This window comes from Thamnophis sirtalis, unplaced genomic scaffold (genome assembly GCF_051295495.1).
Source record: "Thamnophis sirtalis isolate CommonGarterSnake01/CBP01778 unplaced genomic scaffold, rThaSir2_p1.2 scaffold_3, whole genome shotgun sequence".
Lineage (NCBI taxonomy): Eukaryota > Metazoa > Chordata > Lepidosauria > Squamata > Natricidae > Thamnophis > Thamnophis sirtalis.
The window spans coordinates 158,378,878-158,395,092 of NW_028261383.1; the positions used below are offsets into that span (position 1 = coordinate 158,378,878).

General features: G+C 39.2%; 2 protein-coding genes across 4 annotated transcripts in view; one reads left to right on the forward strand and one right to left on the reverse strand.

Annotated features, from left to right (window-relative positions):
- Positions 1–14,139, reverse strand: part of PFKM (phosphofructokinase, muscle) — a 47,727-nt gene extending 33,588 nt beyond the window's left edge. Inside the window, exons 1-2 of one of the 2 annotated variants that reach the window (XM_014070498.2) lie at positions 14,102–14,139; positions 3,261–3,359 (exon numbers count right to left, since the gene is read on the reverse strand). In XM_014070498.2, the coding sequence (XP_013925973.2) occupies positions 3,261–3,351 (91 nt within the window). In that variant the 5' untranslated portion in view covers positions 3,352–3,359; positions 14,102–14,139. Of the gene's footprint in view, positions 1–3,260; positions 3,360–12,487; positions 12,638–14,101 lie in introns of those variants that run through there. The other variant, XM_087710570.1, reaches the window with a different exon arrangement.
- Positions 14,140–14,398: 259 nt separating this feature from the next.
- Positions 14,399–16,215, forward strand: part of SENP1 (SUMO specific peptidase 1) — a 30,156-nt gene continuing 28,339 nt past the window's right edge. Inside the window, exon 1 of one of the 2 annotated variants that reach the window (XM_087710571.1) lies at positions 14,399–14,807. The gene's annotated coding sequence lies outside the window, so the exon portion shown is untranslated. The remainder of the gene's footprint in view (positions 14,808–16,215) is intronic. The other variant, XR_015696065.1, reaches the window with a different exon arrangement.

Consider the following 16,215-nt stretch of genomic DNA (forward strand, 5'->3'; position numbering starts at 1 on the left):
GGCCTTGCACTCCTGCAGATCTTCCCTCTGCTTGGAAAGCTTATGCTCGTAGTCCTCAGTGAGGTGCTTCTGCCGAGCCTCCTTCTCGGTGAGATCCAATTTAAACTGAGCCAGCTGTTTTGCCAATTCTTTCTCATGGTGGCTCCTTAACTCCAACAACTGCTTCTTGTTGGGATTCTAAGGAGCCTGGGCAGGCAGGCGAGGAGTGGCTGGGAGGGGAGTGGGGAGTAGAGGCTGGTGAGACGCCCCTTGACATGAGTAACATCAAGTTGGCCATGCCCACCCAGTCACATGACCACCTAGCCACGCTCACCCAGCCAGTCATTAAGCAGATCATATTAGTGGTCCATGGGATTTAAAATTATTAATTTAGTGGTCCCTGAAGTCCAAAAGGTTGGGGATCCCTGCTCCACATGGATATCAGTGCCCCAAAATTCCTAGACAACCTAATTATATTTGGGGATTCTGGGAGTTAAAGTCTACACATCTGGAGGGGGCCTTGAGGTTATGGAAAACTAGTTTACTATTCAGCCTTAACAACGTATTTTAAAAAATGAATTGGACCTTGATTAAAGATTTCAAATCCCTACACAAATAAAAAGGATTAACCCGTTATTGGGGAGGGGGGGGAACCTAGGTTAACAAACTGGGAGGTCATCCCAAAGAAGGCTTCTATTGAGCAGCAGACAAATTTCTTGCTGATCCCAAAGAATAAGCAGTTGATATGGAAGAGGTGCTAATTCAGAAGCTGTAAACCGCTTTGGGCAAAGCAAAGAAAATACATGAAGCAAGGTCTCTTTTCCTTTAAGAGGATTTCCCTGATACGGGTACCTATTTCGGGCATCTATACAGTGTTTGTGCATTTTGCACTGCCAAAGCACAAGATAATTTGTTACCAATCTTTGGCAATTTTGGCTCTGAACAGTACTCTAGAAGTTGCACACATACACACACACAAAGGGATACTTTATATGCTCGAACTTATCAACACCTGAATACACTTTCTCACATTAATTTGGGAAGGCTTGGGGAACCCAAACCCAATCTAATTCTGCCACAGGGAAGAACCTTTGAATGATGTATGCCAACTGAAATCAAAACAGTCACAGGTGTGATGTAAAGAAGACCCTCAAGAAACATTGGTATACATGCTCTTCTCACCAACCTGGTACCCTCTATATTGGTGGGACTGCAGATCCCATTAAATAGCCATTGATCGTGATCATTCTGAGAGTTGACCCAATACATCCTAAAGGTGACAATCTGAGATAGGCTGATAAATAGCTTCTCAGTTGTTCAGCTTGTGAATGGCAAGCAGTGTGTGAGATATGTTTCTGTAATATCCTCCCCTTCAAACTCCCCTACAATCAGTTGCTAGCTCCCTATAGCCAATTGTTGTGGGCAGGTTGGGCTCTAATTTATACTTCCAACAAAAGTTGTATAACTACCAGCTTGAGGGCTGCATGCATTCTGGCCAAAGATTTGCTTGTGTTCTCAAGAACACCTCCAAAATTGTCCCTTAGTAATAATTTTAATGAAGTAAAAGGAGAAAAGAATGAAAGAGGAATAAGTAAATTAACCATATTGAGTGCATTTAATGAAAACCTAATGAAATCAAGAATCCTAGCCCCACCTACTTTTAAGGCAGGCCATAAGACCTCTGACATGCCATATGAAGTCCAAAAGAATTTCCAGTCTGAAAACATTTGCAGAACTCTATTTTAATCTCTATCAAATCATCAGTAAGATTTGACCCAGCTACGATGGATGTGCCTCCATGAGTTGCCATGGTTTGCCCAGTCTATTATTTGGGTTTTCTATCCATCAGTTAGGGATGACCTAGCCACATAATGAATGAGACATTTGTAACAGCTAAAAAGTTTTGTCCTTGTACTGCTCACAACCTTATAGCAATTTTTGTCTGGGTATTTCTTCCCTAAAAATATTTTTTCCCCCAAAAATGCACTGCAGTTGTTATTTTGTATCTGTCCAAAAGAATAATTGGGATGAACACAGTAACTATGAAATTTTTTCCAAGCCAAACTGGTAGCACAATTGTCTGTCCATGAGTGATATTTCTGCTAAGGAACCAATAGACTGGATTTTACACAATATTTGATATCAAGGCAAAGACCTCACTGAATCATGATGCAAACTTTTGAAATAATTATACAAAGAGTTTTCATGTTGGAGGAAAAACAATCCACTAAAGTTCTATTAGATCAGAAACAGAAAGTGAGTTAGAGAACATCCAGTTCAACTTTTAGACCGTGAAAAACGTCAGCGTGTTGACAAACGGTCACCTACCCTTTTTCTAATCATAAATCCCTGCAAACATACAGTGTATATTAATGGTGCAACAAGAATTTGGAGAAAAAAACATACATTTTCGAAAAGGCTTTTTTTTTCTTATATTCAAAAATATAAGAATGTGTGAGTTTTAGATTATGTGGTTACATTTCACACCCACATATACACTGTCTTGTGCTATTCATAGTATATTATGCTGGTCTCTTAAATTGCTTTCTAATCCATTTAAATAACAACCAAAAACAGGATATGGGCTAAAGTCTAAGATTTGGAAGGGGAAAGCTAAGGGGGGAAAAGGGAGGGATTAATTAATAAAAGACTGGAAACCATATAGGCAGGAGGCAGTAAAAAAATTGATCCTGCAAGCCATTGACTTGAGAGGGAAAATGAATAATAAAAGAACCAACCAAACCGCTTTTAAAACACTTTTTAAGCAGTAGAAAGAAGATTAGGGAGGGGGTGCTGCAGCTGAGGAAAAGATTCCCCTATAAGAAAGCTGGTTGTGTGGGGGGGGGATGTTGTGATGAAAGAAAGAATGCCTTGGTAAATAGGATCAACCCCAGTATACATCCTCCTTTGAAATTCACAATGGAGGATGATGGAGAAAAAGTTTTCCCTGTTGGAAAAAACCTCAGGGGGTTGGGAGAACAACTGTAGGGACAGAGGGGGAGGGGAAAGGAACCTATGGGTCAAATCATTGCCTCCCACAAACTTCTTACTTTGAATAAATCTGTAGCACACCTACCAGCAACAGTTTGCAAATTAGCCTGGGGAAATTCCGATAGCCAGAATGAAAAATAAATGAATAAAATGAAACATGGAGTATTCAGCCTTTGATCCTGATTCCACTGGGAATCCATTGCCGTTTTTGCCACTTGTTTTTCAGGCTATTTAACAAAGGTAATCTGAAAGCCATGAAAAATTCAGAGAAGAGCAGACAATCCACTTACCTTGGGCATCGCCACCGGATGTCAACACTGCAATGGCCTTGCCAATCCCCATCGTGTCACTGTGCTCATGTTTTAACGTTTTATGTGCCATTCTCCGAGCTGGAAGATCAACAAAAAGTTCTTAAAGTGGCTGATGGAGAAAAAGCCCGTCGTCTTCCCGGCCTCCCTGTTCCTCCTCCTGCTAGGAATGGACACGCTGCCTCTGAGGTCCAGAGTGCCCTTCATAGACCTCTGTTGTTGCTTTTCAAAGTCTTTGTCCCGCCTCCTCTCTGGTCAATGATAAGTGAGACTGTCACATGTAAGTGATCCTTAAAGCTGCGTCAGCCACACCTAATCCTAAAGGGTACATGGCCAGCTGTCCCGAGTACCAATGAACAGGAACTCTGAAATGATGTTACATTATTAGCTGTGTTTTGCTTAGGTACTTGTAGGGACTTGGGAGAGAACTGGAGTTGGAATATTAGAGCCTATAAGAATATAGGAAAGAAAAAGGCAAAGGTAGCAGTCCTGTATCCCTTTTTTTTCCAAGTGCCATTAAATTCAACAGGACACACTCCCGAGACATGTGAGAAAGCAACATTAAAATTACAAATATTTTGTTTTAAGGGCTGCAGAACAAGGTGTATTGGAAATGCCACTCTAAAAACCAAGGATGGATCATGCAGTGTGAACAGAAGGATGGATCCTTAAATATATTCCATCTTAATCTTAAAACGTGATCTTTATATTGCCTCACGGCATACAGTCAGTCGTTAGGATAGAACAACAAAAAACAGAAATTAGATTACAGTAGGGATGAGCAACCTGAAGGTTGGGATGGGTTGGGATACAGTAGGGATGAGCAACCTGAAGGTTCTCAACTCCAATTTTTTTTGGGGGGGGGTCTCAGAGCAATTGAGGATTAAATGTAGCAACAGATGGTTCATTTTGGGCACATGTACTTCTCTGGTCTATTAAAGTTCTACAAAGCATGACTGTATTCTGTGATATATAATATACGATGATATGATATATTATATTATTTGGTATTGGTATTGGATCTGGGTACTTGAGAGACCGCCTACTGCCAATTACCTCCACTAGGCCGATAAGATCCCATAGATTAGGCCTCCTCCAAATTCCATCCGCCGGCCAATGCCGGCTGGCAACTACCCGGAGGAGAGCCTTCTCGGTGGCTGCTCCGACCCTCTGGAACGAACTCCCCGTGGAGATTCGTACCCTCACCACCCTCCAGACCTTCCGCATAGCCCTTAAAACCTGGCTGTCCCGACAGGCCTGGGGCTAGAGACCTTAACCCCACTCGAATTGTATGACTGTTGCGTTTTTAATGATGTATTGTTTTATGTTTGTAACTTGTCTGTTCCCCCTCCCCTTGAAATTGTGAGCCGCCCTGAGTCCCCCCAGGGAAAAGGGCGGCATACAAATAAAGCAATTACAATTACAATTATTTGCTGGATTTAAAGACCACCTTTCCTCTATTAGCTCAAAATACCATTAAAACCTTTAACCTCTGAAGTACTAGGTAGGGACGTTCTATTTCTTTCTATGTGGTGACACAAACATTTTTGTGGCCTTTGGAGGCTACTAAGAAAACATTTGCTCACCCCTGACATACAGATTACAGATTCCAAATCACAATGGCCGATTTCATATATGCTAAGTCAAAGACAAACAGCCTGGCAGGTGTCTCAGCCTTCCTCTTCTTTATTTGACACTAAAGGTTATAGCCACCACTTGTAGCCTTTATTCTTTAAGAAGTTATCCTATTTCTTTTTAAAGTCATCAGAATTATGGACATTATAATCATGTGGAATAATATTGTAATGTGAAAACATCTTTTTCTCCAGCCAGAATTTCTCCCCATTTAGTTTCATTACAAGAGAGAGGAAGAAAATATTTCTCCATTGTATGTGTAACTGTATGTATAAAATATTAGCACATGCATGTTTCCATTATCAAAAAACAAACAAATAATTTCTAATAGTTCCAAAACGAAGTGAATTCTTTTGACAGTCACTATCTGGTGAATTATAATCATCAGCCCTTTTCCTTGAGAAGTTTTCACTAGCCTATTAGCATATATTACAAGGTAAGGTTTTTTTCCTCAATATGCTCCCATTTGTTGTTGCTTTTTAATGTCCCTTCTGGAGAAATCTTTATGAAACTCCACATTGTTCCTTTCAGTCCAGATGTTATAAAATGTTATGCATCACAAAATTCATGCTTTGTGCATGTATAGAAGCGAAATAAAATATGTATATGAAGGTATGCATTATTACAACGGGCTGGCAAGATGTGCTTCAAATATTTTGATTTACAATTTATACAGTTCTTGTATTTTACCGTATACCTTGGTAGTTGAGGCGGTGGGAAAATCCAAAAGTACCCTTCCTATATATAATACAGTCCGAGCCCTACTTGCTTTGATAGTTCAAACTTGCAAGTGTTAAAAACTGCCAAGTAATATAGAGGTTTGGCATAAGCTACTGTATTTATGGCACAGCTGATATTTTTTCTCTAGTTATAGTTATCTGTAACCTGACAGGAGTAGTGATTCAGAGACAGCTGTCTGCATGCAACAAGATCAAGAACTCCCCCCCCCCCCAAAAGCCAGGCATAAATGTATTAAGCTTATTAGTGGTTTCAAACCTGTCACTTTCTAGATGCATTAGGTCAATAATCCACATTCACTAGGAATTCTGGGAGCTGTAGTCAAACCCCATCCAGAATGTCATCGCTCTTTACTTCTGGTGCTGTTGTTGTTTTGTTTTCAACTATTACCTAGCATAGCCCATCTTGCCTCCCATGTGCCTGGCTGAGCTTCATTCACATAACAGAAATTTATCTTAGAAGCCAAATCCATGATGCAGCAAATATCTCCTCTGCCTCTCTTCACTTTACAGGTACCTGGTGTGAGCATGCAGTATGATGTTGCTAGGAAACCAAGGCAGCTTATTCCCATTTCCTAGGTCACAACCATTTGCTGAGGAGTCTCAGTGACAGCATTACAGATCCAGGAACTGAAAATATCTCTCAGCTCTTGAGCTCGAGATGCAGCAGGTTACACCAGACAGGTAGCACCTCATTTTGAAAGGCCTTTAATATGAAAATGCTGGCACAGCATGCTGTTTTTGTTATTCCCTCTGCTAATTTGGTAAGATTTTGGCTTCTGGCGCATGAGGCAAACTCCTACTTTTCATGTTTTCAAAGCTAAATTTGGAGCAAGCTTCTAACAGTCACATTTGCAGTGTGGAAAAAAAAGGGGAGAATGCTAAAGATCTGGATATCTTTTTAAAAAAGAAATCTTATTTTTTCTACTTCCTACTTCAAATTAACAGTTCCTCTTCTTTTATCTGATGACATGAAAGCCCATTCTTCTTTTCTTGCTATAGTTTTTAATAACCCGATGTAAAATTGTTTACGAATTGTAAGCCGTCCAGAATTGCTTTGCAAAGTGAGATAGGCCGCATTAAAATTTAATAAATAAGGAAAGGTACAAGAGAGGGCATTTTACATAAAACTTCTGTTCCATGAAGATGGTTTCTAACAAATACAATTGACTTGTGAGATCAAGTAGCAATGGCACTTAAAATTATATACCATCCCACGATGCTTTGGGCAGAGTTGGCCATGGTGAGTTGGCTACGGCAAATTTTCATAGACCCAGCTAGAAGCAATTACCATATTTTGCATATAATTATAACTTTGAATAGTGCAACTTTGAATAATGGGACCACTTCCTAGTATTACTGGAGAACTTAGGTGTATCATGCAAACATTATTTTGAGCCCTGGCCATGCAGTGGTTAGAATGCAGTATTACAGACGAATTCTGCCCACAGTCTAGGAGTCTATGACAATTCGCCAACAAAACTGCATTCTAACCACTGGGCCATCAGGACCAAAATAATGTTTGCATAATACAGCCAGGTCTCAAGTAATATCAAGAAATGGTCCCATTATTCAAATTTGCACTATTCAAAGTTATAATTATATACAAAATATGATAATTGCTTCCAGTCTGATGGAATTAGGCAATGAAAAATGTTAATAATGAGCCTCTTCTTTTTTGCACTTGTAACATTTTCATCTGAAGGAATCTTCCTTTGGTCCATGTTGTTAATAGTTTTCTTAAAACTATTAAAACAAATTATCAGGCAGCAGCACATCCACAAAGATAAACAAGTGCAGACTGAAGAAGCAGCACCTTAAACCCTTAATTCTTACGTGACCTCAACTGAGCATGGAGTACCCTGATATTAACTGAATCTTGGTTTGCATTAAGTGTGACTCTATTGTTGTAATAATTTGCATTAAATCAAATATTGCATTTTTCAGTTGCACTCATCACAACAGCTTCATGCCCCAATCCTAGCACTTATGATAGGGAGGTATGATTTCCTAGGTTACAAAGATATGATGACTAGCTGCTTTTTTTCAATGTAAAATCTGAATGAGATGGGCAGCACACACGTCTAATAAACAAACAAATAAAAGTTTCTCCTATTTTCTGGCTAGAATTTAACCTGGATTTTGTGATTTAAGCTATAGGCTAAACATACCAAGGCTTCCAACCTTCTCCAACTGCTATGATTGGCACCTCACTAGAAGTTTATTTTATATATTGAGTCTCCACCTATCACTATAATTCTGCATACACCTTTCTTCCATCTGACACCTGGGAGATGGATTGGATAATGAAGGACACAATGGGAGCCCTAGTCCAAATTTCTAGATCCCCAAAACAGCCTGAGAAATAGGTACAAAGCAGACATAAACTGGGGGAGGGGGGAGTCATTAGAAATACAAGAAAAAATATTTCTTCAGAGAAATGTTAATCCATGGAGGACAAATGTTGCTGCAATCTTCTGGATGCCGTACAAAAACCAGATTTCAAATATTTGAGCAGGCAAAAACTATAACACCAGATTATATAACTATAACCACCAGACTAACAAGGTTCTTCTACAAATTGCAGCAGTTTGGCTACTACACCAAACTCTTTCAATTCTTGTTCAGGACGTCTATATAGTCCAATGGTTCCAAAATCATTTTTCACTCTATACTAAGGACTTCCTTCTCAAATCATGCTAAACTATCGTCTGCGTATATACAATAGCTTACTGAATAAAAAAGTGGGTACAGACAATAACACTAAGCTTTGAATATGGGACAGGCAACTTGTATGATATATACAGATTATTAACTCCATTTTGTGGCCATTGTTCCCATAGTTGTACTGCTGAAATAGAATGTTGAAATCACACTTTGAGAGTATGTTTAGGTAAAAAACAAGTACTATACAAAAATCTGAAATAGGACAATTAAGCTGCAAATAAATTTAATGTATCAATTAATTACAAAACAGTGAACATTGGGATCTTGACCTATCTTTTCTGCTGATGTAAAACGACCACTGTGTGTCCTGTCACCAAAACATTAAAAGTATTAAAGTGTAGCCCATGATATTACAAATATTATCCATTTTTACATGTCATTTTTTTTACAAACCAGAATGACTAGATCCATATAACAATTGTACTCCCAAATTGATGGTTTTTATCTTATGTGAGATAAAATATGCCTAAAGAGCTGTATCAATATAGTCCTGGTTTTCACATAGGTTGGGTGATATGATTAACTTTATCGTTATTACCATCTTGTTAAATTTTTCTGCTTTTGCTTCCAGAACTCAAGGTGACAAACACAGCACTCCATTTTCCCCCAAACAAGCTTAAGAGACAGATTGGGTTCAAAGGAACAATTGATGAAATGTTACTGAGTAAGCCCAGAATGGACATGAGCCTAAAAGTTGAACCGCAGCGACTTTTCAGCTAGGAATAAGTGAAACTGAATGCTATGGCAGGAAATACATCATCATTAATAATTCTAATTTAGCATTATGTCTAAAGAAATCCTATGTCAAAACATAAAATGATCTGTCCATAACTCTGCCAAGGTGTGGATAGTGCCATTGTATGAAGGGAGGGAATACAGAATCCTTGATATTCCATGATGCAGCTACAAGTGATTAAAGATAGGGAAATTCCACAGGAGCATAATTTCTAAAACTCAGTGCCTTAAACTACCAACTTTTAATTTTTAAATTGTTACTTACTCGCTGCCTAATGCAAATGAAATTCCTTGGAAAGTGACATACTTCTGTAAAGCAGGTGACAATTTCCGTCTCTGTTCATCCCTAAGCATTCTGTGTCACAAATAATTAGTAATAAATCATAGATAGACCCTAAAGCTTTGTGGCATCTTCTTATTCTCTCTCAAAAGTTACAGGCAAATTGTAATTTTTATATAACAGAAGGAAAAAAAGTACATAGGGAATTATGTTAACTAAATTGCATTTTATTTAATGTTTAAAATTCAAGATCCCTGAGCTTTGCCAAATTTTCTGTGCTGCTGCCATCTATTTTATTGAGTGTGGCTGCTGGCACACCAATTCAAAAACTACTAGAGCCCTCATCATTAAGAAAAGGGCTATATTAAACTATATTCATCCATTTTACTTACAAAGATAACATTTTCTACAGTATCAGAGGGGGAGCTAACCCAATTTACCAGTTTAGCTAGTGTTGATAGGACTTAATACATTTAAAATGCAAAATTGATCTAGAAATCAGTACTAGCACTAGCACTTATATACCGCTTCACAGTACTTTACAGCCCTCTCTAAGCAGTTTACAGAATCAGCATATTGCCCTCAACAATCTGAGTCCTCATTTTACCCACCTTGGAAGGATGGAAGGCTGAGTCAACCTTGAGCCTGGTAAGATTCAAACTGAAAATCTGCCAAACTGCTGGCAGCTGGTGATCAGCAGAAGTAGCCTGCAGTACTGCACTCTAACCACTGTGCCACCGTGTACCGTTATATACTTTATGATGTAGATTGTAGAACATTGCCAAAAGCTCTTTCCTGCCCACTCTTTTCCCAGTAATGAGGATTTCCAGGGGGACAGCAGAAGATAGTGGAGATAAGAATGGGTAACACATAGTGGAGAAGCTAAAAGCAAACGATTAGGTTTTTTTTATTATTTTCTATGAATTCTTCATTTTGGACCTCTTCAAACAGGGAAGTTTCATCTTGTCATATCTGCTGGTTTCCCTTTATCTTGTTTATTCAACATTGTTTTAATAATCCGGCCTGAAGAAATACAAGGATTCTGGTCTTGGTCAGTGCTTTGGAGTTCATCCCTTTAAAAATACAGATTTTTGTTGGCAGACATAATGGAAAGTCAGTTGGGGAAGCAGGATTCGTTTAGTAACAACCAATGTAAAGTGGTCATAAAATCAGGTCTGGTGACATGATGACTTGCTTAACAACTGCATGAGTGACTGAAATTCTACTCCCAACTGGGATTGTACGGCTACCTGACTTAGACAGAGATATGCAGGTGCTGCTTGCTGCCTAGGTAACAGGGGGATAAAGCATTTTTTAAAGTCCAGAAATCTTTTGGAAGCAGATTAGATACCTCCTTAATTCACTGAATATGTTCATCAGGACTTCACCTATTTTGAAATTTTCTTCTGAAGGAGGAGGAGAAAGGATAATGCAATTAGACTTGCAACATTCCATTAATATAGCCAATTCTAATAAAAATGGTTTCAGCCATCTTGTAGAGTTGATTTCATGATCTGGTCTACCTGGTGGGGCTGACACCTTGGGAGATTCTTTTCTTTGCTGTTTAGAACCACTGCCAGAGTAGCAATATCAGTAGCACTTAGTCTTATATACTGCTTCACAGCCCTTTCTAAATGATTTACAAAATCAGCATATTGCCCCCAACAATCTGGGTCCTCATTTTACCGACCTCGGAAGGATGGAAGGTTGAGTCAACCTTGAACCGATCAGAATTGAACTGCTGGCAGTCACCAGAATTAGCCTGCAATACTGCCTTCTAACCACTGGGCCACAAGGAATCTTGGGTGAGAATGATAGGCCAAGCAATTTCGCTTAATTCATCTTGCATTTTCAAGATTTGTGGCTCTGGGAGCTGGAATTCAAACATATGCAGTAGACACAAAGTAAAGGATATGTCCTAGGGCAGACGAGATAATGGATCTGCCCATATAGTACTTAAATAAAAAAACCACAGAAGACAATGTACATAGAAATAAGGAATGTAATTTAAACAGGTTTCTCAATGAGTGAAGGGGGAACGAATTCTGTGGTGCACCACTTCCAAGCAGAGCTCACATAACTTAGCAAGTAACAGTCAAGATGGACGTTATCTCTTCACATTCTCTTACAAAGACTAGAAAAAACTATCTTTGCCATGTTTTAGGAAGCGAGAAAGGATTGCAGATGTAGACTAAGGGACAAGATGAAAACATGCATTCAAACAAGTCACAGTATTAAGACTTATATCACTTTGCTAACTAAATATAAAATTGTATCAAATGAAAATGTTCATCAGCATTTCAACTATTTTGAAGTTTTCTTCTCAAGGAATTCTAGCACCGACTTAGTATTATACACCAGCCTTAATCAATTCATATACAGCTAAGACATTTCACTGATTCAGCCTAGAGACCCATATGTGAACTCCGCAGACACGGAAGTATTAAGCAGAATCGCCAAAACTTTTGGGTAGATGCCAGATATTGTAATTGTTAATGTAACAAGGGAAAACTTAGTGTGGAGAGCAATTAACTATTTATTTTTAGTCATTTGATTCAATTTGACAAATTTAGTTTTATGATGTGATGCCACCCACTGTTAAGGTTGGCGAGCAGTATATATTCAAGGAGTAAATAAGGCTCTCAATCTTATACAAGATGCACATACATGTGGTAAAATAATGAGAAAATATTCTGCCACATTTTACTTTCTACCTCAACATATTTGCAGCACAACATTCTCCTATAAAGTACCAACATGGAGTCAGTTTTCTTTCAAAATATTAAGTTGCACACTATGGTATATTTATCCACTTTGGAAAGATCATTATCTTTGGTCAAAGTAAACATGAATTCATTTTTTTTATCCTGTATCATTCCCCCCCCCCCCTTCCTGGCCTGCTAGAGCAGACAAAACACCCTGGGTTAGTTGCAAAGCTGAGGGAGAATTGTCCTTATCTTCTGTGGAAACACTTCCAGACATGAATCAAAGTGACTTCTTATCTATGAACAGACCAAATGTTATCCAATGTCTGAACACCCTATGATGCTTCAGCAGGAAAATCCAGCACGTTTAAAACAGGCATCCTTACTAACCTGATTGTTCTTCTTTTTCTTCAGAGAACAAATAAGTTAAAAAGATAACAGCTGCAAATGTGAGAGAAACTGAAATGAAAAGGCTGGACCCTGCTACTGAGAGGCCCAGTGAAAACCACATAACCAGGACATGAGTGCTGTCCTGTATGATATTTATAGATACTATATTAGGCTCCAGACAGCTCCTTCTGTTACCCGTCTTTCTTATTGGTGGATATAATAGTCATGTCCTTACACTGAAATTGTGATGCTGGTCTACATTCAAAAGTAGATCTCTTTTCCAAAAGCAAGACTTATTTTACGGGGCTACACCGAAACAAGATAATCCTGATCTATGAATTCTGTTAGAGAAAGAAAGAAAAAAATAACATGTACTATAATCCAGATAGTCAGCACCCCTCCATATGTGTAGACTTGAGTTATTAGATTTTTTTACGCTGACAAAGAATCTGGAATCTCTTGAATTCTTTTGAAATCTGGAAGTCTGGATGCGTCATGGCATACACATTTATTTATTTATTGATCCAATCCATCTAGATGATGACAGATTCAGGATGGTGGCTGTTAAGCATTTCTTCACGCATGCAGAAATAAAATCAGGCTGTAACCATCTTGCAGCAACATGAATTGTGTTTGGAGCTAGAGTTGTTTCATCATAAACAGCAAACCAAGTTATATCAGAGTCACATCACGAAACACCAGGCACCTATGAGCTAAGTGTAATTTTAAAAAAAGATCAAATGTAGATATTAAAAGGCTACAATGCGTCCCTCAACTAGTGTACACGGTCACTTGTGCTATAAAAATGCATTTACTTACCATTCTCAGCTTTTCACTCCGCAAATGCCCCAGAAGAGACACAGTATTACTAATTTATTGCTCACCACGATGATGAATACACCCACAGGCAATTCAAACCTGTACTGTACATGCTTACTCAGAAGTAAGTTTCATTATGATCACGCCTTGTTTCAGAACATAACTGCGGACGGCTTTCACAGAAGTTCATCTTTTTTTAAAAATTCATTTAAAGCATCTCTGAGACAAAGCACCCGATGGTAAAATAGCTTTAATCCCAATCATGACCAAACCTTTATCTCAAATGTTCCGCTCTGTGCCCAAGGGCAGCAATTCTTTGCCTTATTTCCAGATGCTTTTGAGCTGCAATTTCCGAAATCTCACACCGTTGCTGGCCCCATCGGCTAAGACTGGGGGCCGATCGCATACCCGGATGCCTACAAACTTTGCCGAGCTTGGTGAACCCCACTCCCGCCCGACATGAGTTGCGGTAGCGCCATAGATTTCCATGCACATCTCCAAAAAATATAATAGCTGCTGCCCAATTGGACTCCAGAATCCGTTTTCTAACGAGCCAGGGAACACCCCATTAATATTCAACGATTCACTCCATGCATCCCCCACCCCCTTTCGCAAGGAACAAGGTATCACCAATTTAACACACACACACACACACACACAAACAAAACCACACGTGGGTTCCCACCCAGGCGAGCGAGAAAACGCGCAAGCGCTTTAAAAAAAAAAAGCGAGACTACCCAACGGCTCCGGCAGCAAGCGCTCTCGCTGTCGCGCGTGCGCAGCCCCTCCGCCTACCAATTCAGTTCAAGACTCTTCGGCCACGAGCTTTTTTTTTTTTTCCCCTCCTCCTTCTGTTTGTTCCCCCGCCCCTTTAGAAATCTCCACCGTCTCCGCCGCCAGTCTTCTAAGCGGGCTGCTTCCGTTCCCCGGAAGAGGGGGGGGGTAGGGAAACGAAGGGCGGGGCGAAGAAAACCGGAAAGGTAGTTTCGCTTCCGGCTGCGTCAGGGGGCTTCCCGCCTCTTGGAATCCGGTTGAAAAGAAAGAAAGGACCGCGGGCGGCGTTTTCGAGAGGGGAGAAAGAGCGAACGGGGAGGGGGAAAAGGGGGAAAAGGGCGGGGGAAGGGAAGCGGTCGATTTTGCCCTCTTCTCCGTCATGGTGGTCGGTTTAGCTTCCGGCGTGAGGATGGGGGTCTGGAAGTGTCCCTATGGCAACAGCGCGCCTTTCCAATAATCTCCCAGGCCCCGCACACCTCCCTCGAGAGCCCCTTTCTCTGCGCTCCCGCTCTGCTTTCCTCCCGTCCCCTTTGAAGGCCTGAAAGTGACGGAGAGAGAGAAAAGAGCGGTCGAGTGAACGGCGAGCGCGGGAGTTTCCTTAGTTCTAACCTCCTGCTTTGGGAGACGGGCCTGGCGGAGCTTGAGGGTTGGTCGCGTTTCCTTTGCGAATGTTTTCATATTTCTCGTGTGTGCGTGGTGTATTTTTGATTCCAGCCCTGTTCCAAAGGTAGGTAACATGCGTGTTTTTGGAAGTAAATTCCCGCGAACTCTTATCGTTGCTTGGTGCTGCCTGGGGGTGATGAAAGTTATAACCAAAAACACCTAGCAAACACGAGGTTTTTGACACCTGGGGCATGGAATATCCCCATATAGCTCTTAACAGCGCTGACAGGGGAAGGATGGATGTAAATAGCCCAAAACAAATGTTAGCCTCTCATGCTATCCCCTAGTGTCAGCGCTCAGACTAGGCTTTGTTACTAAATAAGCCTGAATACTGTTCAGTATTTAGTATACTATCTATCTATCTATCTATCTATCTATCTATCTATCTATCTATCTATCTATCTATCTATCTATCTATCTATCTATCTTATATATAGTATAGTATACTATATTTAGTATATATATGCAATGAAATTTCATTTTAATGCATGCTGATTAGCATACATTCAACATGACAATAAAGTTACCAATCTGGAATTAGCAGAGTTGGAAATTTATTTATATATATATATATATATATATATATATATATATATATATATATATATATATATATATATATATATATACACACACACACACACACACACACATACATACATATAACATGTATGTGAAAATGGTAACGTTTGTCATAGAGTTGTATGGGATTGCAGAGTTCATCTAGTACAGCTGGTTTAAGATCCCTAGTGAATGACACCACAGCTTGTCCTGTTTTACATGTTCGCCTTTGTGAAAATAGAATGGGGAAATCTGAATGTGGGAGGAAAAGAACACACCCAGAATTGTGACTCTTACAGTTTGCCTTCAGTTCTTCATAAATTTATCATCATGAATTGCAGACTAATTTTAACGGGTAATCACACTGTGAATTCTTAATTAAGTTCCACTCTTAATTTTTAGTTACATCAAGAAATACATAAAGAGTATGAGTTAGATAGGGATCTTCTTTTTTAAAGTCAACAACATATAAACATATTGTGTTTTGGAGAGATTGTATCAAAAATGTTTTGACATTGATTTATTATTTAGACTGACATGCTTAAGCATTGGAAAAATATGCTGGGATGCTGGGCTTTATTTTTTTAGAAAGGAGGAGAGGAAACAAAACAGCCTAAAACTTGTTTGTAGCCAATAATAAAAAGGTTCTGAAAACATCTGCCCAAGACTTGCAATATTAATATATAAAATGACTTTTTTAAGAGAGAAATTTTCTTTTTTTCTGGGAAAAATTTTTTAAAATTATTTTTAAATACTATTTGTTAAGTTATAAATTTATCATAACTTTTTTCCCAGCACACCATAAGAGGGAATGTAGAACTTGGGTGAACAGGTGAAAGATGTACATTTTTTATAATAGCTGTTTTTGCTGTTATTAATATGGCTCATTGATATTATATTTTAATATAATT